An 8,727-nucleotide genomic window follows, 5' to 3' on the forward strand; every position below is an offset into this window, starting at 1 on the left:
CTTCTTGTGGATTGTGGTGTATTGTTGATGTGATGTATTTCGCTCAGTGGCGTGTATGGGGGGAGGCGTAGCTCATCTAGCCAGAGTGTGCTTATTTTATAATTTAATGCTATATATAGTGATATATATGAAATTAATAAAAATAATATTATAACTCGCTAATAGGTCATGTTGCCAATTCTCTTTCTGAAGGGAACATCAGACAAGTTCTTCAACTTCTGATTTTTAGCATAGTAGTGAAGCAGCAGCTCGTGGGCAATATGCAGATGCGAGGGGATTTTCAGTGGTCAAATTCTAAAATTGAAATTTTTCTCGTTTTACTGAAACCATTCAAATTCTTTTTCATTCATTAATTTTATAAACTTAATTTTCGAACATTTACGTAGGAATTCCATATGAAAATCAAATGTGGGTGACCAGGCGCACAGAAAAAATAGAGCGGCGCAGAGTTATGAACGAACGCACTTGGCTTTGAAGCAGACGCACGTTCCTTATGAATGAATTTGTTGTCGTTGTAATAGGAAATACTTAGAAAATACTGGTCGAGTTTGATTGAATATTATTGGTCGATGATGGTGCGTCTACGTGTTTTTGTCACTTGCGCGAATGTTTGATTTTTTGCGAAAGACATATTTGGGCATGCGAATGAAGGAAGGAAATTTCAAGAATATTCACATATAAATTGAACATTTAAAGCAAGTAAACGACAATAGCTGTTCGAGTTCACAGATTAGACAAAAGTTGCTCGAATATCGTCTGTGGTGCTGCTTGTATGGCACACTTCCTTATTGCAACTAAGTTCAAATCCTCTCAAATATTTTTATATACTCTTTTTTTATTTTTATAACCCCTTTTTATTAAATTATGTTTTAAATATATTTTCATATTATTTCCCTGATTATTTATATTTTCTTGTCAGAAGTCAATTGCTTTCGTTTTTATTATTTCAATTTTGCTTATGCGCATAACAAAGAACATCTGTGCATATGTATGTATATACATTTTGCTTATAGAGTGGTGTAGTTCGTTGCGTAAGTTGATAGGATGGTGAAATGACGTTTTCGAAGTTTGCTCATAGCAATTAACATTTTAACACAGCTAACATTTGCGCCTTCTCTATTCATTAACATATTCATAACAGCAATATCAGTTACCATAAGAGTTATTATTTTAGTGAGCAGTTTTTTACCTCTAACATACAAACATGTAAGCGTATTTGTTACCCATTTGTTAGCAGTAACAAGCATATCTGTTACTTAATTTTCATCGATGTGTTACTCTATTGGTTATCTCTAACAAATGCATATGTTAGCAATTCCAATTCTTTTAAATACAATTCAGTATTTTTTAAAACCAACGTATTTTCTTCAACTTATAATAATAAGTAAATAATAATAATGCATAAATTTAATTTATACAGATATAATAAAAGTATATATACAGTGGCTCAAATGCAAAATGGGACACCATTTTGTCTCCAATTTGAGTGGAAAAGAATAAGTTTTGGTAATAAAAAATAAGCAACGTATTTTGTATATATATTAACTACTTTTAACCCGTAAACTTGGTAGCCCTCGTCCAACTTCATGGCAACTATATGGTAAGTACAAAATATCCCTGCAAGACGGGTATCTGTTAGCAAACGTTTTAAAGACTTGTACATACGTTAAACTAGTTGTTACTTTTGTACAGAGAGTGGAAAAAGTAACACTTCGCCATTTGATGCTCTATAGATTTCTTGCTCTATCCAATTGCAATTATGTCATACTGTCTCGTTTTAAGTTACCTCTTATATGCTTACCTTGTTACCATAACCAATTCCCATTTTTTTTAAATAAAATTCAATATTTTTATACTCTCGCAACCTGTTGCTACAGAGTATAATAGTTTTGTTCACCTAACGGTTGTTTGTATCACCTAAAACTAATCGAGTTATGGGTTATGTATATATAAATGATCAGGATGAAGAGACGAGTTGAAATCCGGGTGACTGTCTGACCGTCCGTCCGTCTGTCCGTCTGTCCGTCTGTGCAAGCTGTAACTTTAATAAAAATTAAGATATCTTTTTGAAACTTGTTAGATATGTTTCTTGGTTCCGTGAGACGGTCGGTATTGCAGATAGGCGTAGTCGGACTACTGCCACGCCCACAAAACGCCATTATTTAAAAACAAATAAATTGCCATAACTAAGCTCCACAACAAGATACAAGACTCTTATTTGGTATATGGGATCACAATAGGGAGGGGCATCTGCAGTTAAAATTTTTTTTAAGTAGGCGTGGTCCCGCCCCTAATAGGTTTAATGTATATATCTCCTAAACCGCTAATGCTATAATAACACAATTCACTGGAAGCAAATGTTTTTAGAACCTCTACCTACAGTGTGAAAATGGGTGAAAGCGGGTGGCAACTCCGCCCACTCCCCATATAACGGTACTGTTAAGAACTACTAAAAGCGCGATAAATCAAGCAATAAACACGCCAGAGACATTAAATTTCATCTCTGGGATGGTATGAGATGACTTTATAGGAACCGCGTTCTAAATTAGACAGTGGGCATGGCACAGCCCACTTTTAGTTGAAAACCCATATCTTAAGGTCTGCTTAACCATTTCAACAAAATTCGGTACATGACGTTATTTTAATATTTCTGTGTTGTAGTGTAAAAATGGGCGAAATCGGATTACAACCACGCCCATTTCCCACATAACACCATTTTCAATCCCATCTGATTCTTTCACTTTCCACTATGCATATCAAGCAACAACGATTATATCGGGGTAAAACTTTGCTTGAATAATACGTTTAACGTATGCCACCTTGTGACCAAAAATTGTCTAAATCGAACCAAAACTCTTCAAGCCCCTAAGTACTAAATATGTGGACCCCAGTGCTTATAGTTGACCTTCTACCGAAAATATCAGTCAATCCACAAATAAATCTCAAACGAGTATACCATTAGACTTTGCGAGAGTATAAAATGTTCGGTTACATCCGAACTTAGCCCTTCCTTACTTGTTTATATTATTTTACTTCAGTGGATTGAAAAAGCGTATTTACTTAAAATAATCATTAAAATTAATTAACACCTTAAGTGTATATATTTAACTTATACGTACATATATATATTTAAATATAAATATTAACACTTATAATGTTTATTAAAACAAGTAAAGTACATTTAACAATACAATCTTATAAACAATTACTTATACTACATTTATTAATCTGTATGCATAAAAGATATGATTTGGTTTCTTCATCACGATACTGCTCCACGTCATACTATATTATTTTTTAACGAGTTTTTTGGCAAATGCTCGACTGCTAATAATTTAAGCGCCTGTTTCATATGTGTGTCACGTTCTTCTTTAAAATCCGACATTTCAACCATTAAAGCATAGGAAATAACATCGGTGCGACGATTCACATATGAGTAAAAACACGTCAAGTGGACCCCCCATTTTCCACTTGATCATCGAATTTGAATGTGAGTATTTTTTCATAAAGAAGTCACCTTGAACAAGTAATCCCGCGCTCAGTGTTTTTAAATTTTAAATTTAACAATAATTTTTTTAAATTAAAAATGTTTACTTCTTTTAGTTAAAAAATTAATAATTAAAAAACTATTGGTGCTTTTTTAATTAAATTTTCAGAAGTTATAGTTCAACACTAGTACTTTGAGAAAAAATGTGTGAATTAAAATTTTTTTTCATATTGTTAGTTAACTTTTAAGTTTACATATGAAAGTTTTATGATTTCCCCCTTAAAAAAATTTAATTTCTCTTTTTTCAGTATTTTGCAATTAACATTAAAGTAACGAAATCCGCAAAAAAAATTTGAGTGATCGCGATTAGATTAGAGAAAAACAATGTTTTATGACGAGCGGTCAGCGCTGCCGGTGTAGCGCGCGGCCGAGCGTATATACATACGTGAATATCAAAGGAATATCTCGAGCCATTCGTAATTTCGTTGATAAATAATCGTGAGCTTCGCTAATAAATGCTGCAATCCATTTAACAAAAAACTAAATCATAAAAAAGTTAGTTTTAATAACAAAAAAAACCGCGCTCATAATTTTAAAGATTTTATTCGAGATTATATGTGTAATTCATGTGAACGGACTATTTATTCAGACCGGAAACCTGAAATAATTGGTAAATTATCAGTGAATAAATGTCCTGAAGTCAACAAGCCTGAGAAGTCAAATTGCAAACCGGTAGAAAACCAATTAAAAATTGATAAGGTTAAGCAATAGTTCCAATTTGTTTAAATTATTATCTGTTCCTGGACACTTAGTACTCTTTAAAAAGTAACAAAATGATGCGGACTCTTGGCAAACAGAGATTTTATTGAATCATTTGAGCTTTCTGAAAAAATTTTCCACTTTTTTTAAATCCAGTTAATTTCAAATTGAAAGTTTGATAGATTTACTTTAATACCAGTCAAGAGATACTGAAATATCGGCTTTTGTAGTATCTCCAAGCTAGGCACAAATAGCCTTTATTTAATGCCTTATGAATATGTAACTAAACAGAGATTAACTTTTGTGTCGTATTACCTGTAGATATGCAAACGGTCCGGGAATAGTATCCAGACCAACCTAGGCTGGTTACCAAATAATTGTCCAATAGCAATTAAATATTTCGATTGCGCACTCACCTTTTTTTCACTTGTTGGCACTGTTCCGTAACAAAAAAACCAAACGGACACGGTCACGGCTGATGTCGAAAATATACGGGCGCAAAAAAAGGGCGGAAAAGTGGCACGTCTTGTTCGCTTGAAATGCTAACGAAAAAGGAAAGATTTTGTCCTCTGTTAGCCCCTTTTTAGTGTTGAGTTGTGTAGTGTTGTGGTGTGATGTGATGTGTATGTGTGGGTGATCTGAGTGGTGTGATGTCTGTTGTGGATCGTGTTGATGTGGTGTGTTGGCGCGCAGTGGCGTGTATGGAGGGGGGAGGCGTAACTCATCTAGCCATCCCGGCCCCCCTAGGCGAATTCTAGCCTAGCAATCGCTGTAGTTGCTGCAGCGTAGCAACAACACTGCTGAGGCCAGTGGAGCGGCGGTATGTTGACCTGGGCTGCCGACGCCGCGTTGACGCCTCCTGTCGCCTCGGTCTGGATGGAGGTGGAGCTGCCTGTCTTCGGTTGTGCTCCGGATGGCTGCTCTGCTGCGATCTGCGGCTTGGGGCGAGTTGTCGCCCGACGGCCCGCTTTGGGGTGCGATGCAGCATAGTATGGTGCTGTCTATGGCACAGTTGGCAGAGCGTAACCGACGTACACTCCGGAGTCGTGTGGACCGTAGACAAACAGTTGAGGCAGTGCCTGTGCGCTTGGGCAACCTGTTGACGTTGTGGTGGCTGCATGCTTCGGAAAATGCTGCAGTGTTGCAGCCGGTGTGTGCGTCGACACAGTGGGCATCGGCTGCGTTGCGGCACCGTTGCCGGTGCTGATGAAGGTGTCAGTGGTCGCGCGCCATTACGGGGAGCGGTTGCAGGAACGATTGCCGCTGCGGTTCGTGGTGTTGGAGTTGCCCCAGGGCGTGGCACATTGATGGCGGACCTCACAGCTGGCGTTGGTGTTGCTGCCATATCTACTTCCATATTGATCTGTATGAAGAAGTTGGAATGATTATACATTTGTTGCATGTAAATTTATGGCGAATGTGCCACGGTATGTGGCAGGAATGGATCGTCACTTTGATCGATCATTGCGGTTAGAATGGTTGGTTTATAACGGTTTTGTCATTTGCGGGTTTATTGGTTATTTATACGACTAATTCATTTGCGTCGCGGTAATATCGGCGGATTGGTTGTTATTTGCGATTTTGTCATTAGATACGGTTGGCAGAAAACATAATTTCACGAGCGGTCTTGTCAGCGTTCCGCTTTGAGTACGGAGATCAACTACTCGTATATGACCGTCGGAACTGTAATATAGTTTTTCTATGCGGCCAAGCCGCCATTCTGTGGGGGGTAGACAATCATCGTGTATGATAACACAGTCTCCAAGCTTTGGTGCCTTTTCTGGAGTTTTCCATCGGTACCTTTTATGAAGGTCCTTGATGTACTCTTCCTTCCATCGGCGGCTGAAATCATGATGGAGAATTTTGATTCTTTCCCATCGATTTAATAGGGATAGCGACCCCACGCCTGGCTCAGGTATGGCCAGAATGGGTGCTCCTTTAAGAAAATGCCCTGGAGTTAGGGCTGTGAAGTCGGAGGGATCTTGCGAGAGTGTTGTGAGTGGCCGTGAATTGAGAACGGCTTCAATTCGGGTTAATAAGGTAGTGAATTCTTCATAATTCAATTTATAATTTCCAGCTACTTTTTTGAAGTGGGATTTGAAGCTTTTTACAGCTGATTCCCATAAACCACCCATATGAGGAGCGCTTGGGGGGATAAACTGCCAATTAATGCCTTGGGGAGCATACTTCTGAACAATTTCAGGTGATACTTGTTTAATAAAATCCACAAACTGTTTTTCAGTGGCTCTTTGAGCTCCAATGAAGGTTTTGCCGTTATCGCTCATTAGTTTTGAGGGGAAGCCGCGTCGTCCGACAAAGCGAGCAAATGCCGCGAGAAAAGCCTCCTTAGTCAGATTTGTACATAGCTCGAGGTGCACTGCTTTTGTCGTGAAACAGACAAAGACAGCCACATAGCCTTTCATTATGGTGGGCGACCTTAGCATGGACGCCTTTATTTGAAAAGGCCCAGCAAAATCGACACCTGTGACTGTGAAAGGCAGAGTGAAGTTACAGCGTTCCGGAGGAAGTGCTGCCATAATCTGCGTTTGCAACTTCTGCTTATGCAGAGTGCAGATCTTGCACATGAAAATGCATTTTTTGATTTGGGGCTTAAGTCGGGGAATATAGAACTCTTGGCGGACTATATGTTGCATTAGGCGATGTTCTGCGTGAAGCATAAGTAAGTGGATATAATTGAGGAGTAAAGTGGCAAGTCGAGATTTCTCTGGTATGATTAGAGGATGGCGTTCATTATACGTGAGGCTTGAATTGGCAAGCCGACCATTCGCACGAAGCAGACCTTTCGTGTCTAGGAATGGGTTAAGAACTAAGAGTGAACTCCTTTTGTCAATGGGTTTTGATTCTCTTAATAGTGTTATATCGCGGCTGAAGTAGCGCGTTTGAGTTGATGCGATTAGAGCGACCTTTGCCTTTTGCAATTCCAGGTGCGTCAATGTATCGCATTGGGGGTACTCTGAGGGAACTCCCTTAACTTTAATTTTAAGTCGCTCTATGAACTTTAACATATAGGCGATTACTCTGAGGGCTCGGGAGAACGATGAAAATCGCTCAAGGATGTCAGTATCCACCACTGCTGTGTGAAAGGAGTTGATCTTTCGACTTTCGGGGGCTATTATATTGCGCATGGGCGCTTGTGGCCAAGAATCGGGAGATTGTGTTAACCATCGGGGGCCATTCCACCAGAGGGTGGTGGTGGCGAGATGCAGGGGTTTGCATCCTCTTGTACCTAGATCAGCAGGATTGTCAGCACTGGCTACATGTACTTGGCGACTGATCCCACTAGGTCAAGGATTTGAGACGTTCGATTGGAAATATACGTCTTCCATGCATGTGGTGGTTTTTCTAACCAGGCGAGTACGATTTCAGAATCGGACCACAGATATAGTTTGTATTGTGCCATGTTTAAATGCGTTTGTACGATGGACACGAGTTTGGCTAGTAGTAGCGCTCCACATAATTCAAGTCGTGGTAGACTTATTGTTTTTAAAGGAGCCACTTTTGCTTTTGCTACTAGTAAGTGGCATGTGGTCGCATTGTCGCTTTGTGTGCGAACATATATAGTTGCGCAATATGCCTTTTCAGAGGCGTCACAGAAGCCGTGTAGTTCGACTTTGTGCTCTGGGGCATAATTTACCCAACGTGGGATTTGTATCTGTGAGATATCATTTAGATTGCTCGCAAACTGGGACCACTTTTCTAAACGCGGTGGTTTTACTTGTTCGTCCCAGTCGGTTCCATCTAACCATAATTCTTGTATTAGAATTTTGGCTTGTATCATAACTGGCGAAAGCCATCCTGCGGGGTCGAAAAGTTTCGCCAGTTTTGCCGCTTTGTTATGGCGGATAATGCAGATATTGACTCTGTAGTGTATGAAAACTGGTCAGATATTGCACTCCATTGGATCCCCAGAGTTTTTGTTGTACTTTCCTTTTCGAATTTAAGGAAATTAGTATCTAACAAATTTTCATGTGGTATATTTTTTAGAATATTAGGGTGGTTCGCCGTTATCTTTTTCAACGGAAACCCTGCGGTTTTGAGGGCTTGTGTCACTTGTGCTAGTGACTCGTATGCTTGTGGAAGACTGTGACTTCCAGACAGAATATCGTCTACATACGTTTGTGTTTTTAACACCTGGGTTGCCAGAGGAAACTCTGACTTGGTGTTTTCTGCCAATTCGTGCAGTGTTCGAATGGCTAAATATGGGGCACAGTTGACGCCAAAGGTAACTGTTTTCAATTTATAGTCGCGGAGTGGATTATTGGGAGATTTTCGGAAAATAATTCGCTGAAAATCTTGATCGTCTTTATGTACGACTATTTCTCTATACATTTTTTCGACGTCTCCGTTAAATACGTATTTGAATATACGCCAATTTAAAATTAGTAGCATTAAATCTGGTTGGAGCGTGGGTCCCGTAAATAGGATATCATTTAGGGAATTCCCCGAGCTGGTGGATCTTG

General features: G+C 39.2%; 1 protein-coding gene across 1 annotated transcript; it reads right to left on the reverse strand.

Annotated features, from left to right (window-relative positions):
• Window positions 1–4,651: 4,651 nt before the first annotated feature.
• LOC138857103 (uncharacterized) lies at window positions 4,652–5,914 on the reverse strand. The gene has a single exon (XM_070108628.1). It carries the CDS (start codon window positions 5,646–5,648, stop codon window positions 5,001–5,003), a length of 648 nt encoding a protein of 215 aa, XP_069964729.1. The 5' UTR covers window positions 5,649–5,914; the 3' UTR covers window positions 4,652–5,000.
• Window positions 5,915–8,727: the final 2,813 nt, after the last annotated feature.

The sequence above is a fragment of the Bactrocera oleae genome, chromosome 4, assembly GCF_042242935.1.
Source record: "Bactrocera oleae isolate idBacOlea1 chromosome 4, idBacOlea1, whole genome shotgun sequence".
Classification (NCBI taxonomy): Eukaryota; Metazoa; Arthropoda; class Insecta; order Diptera; family Tephritidae; genus Bactrocera; species Bactrocera oleae.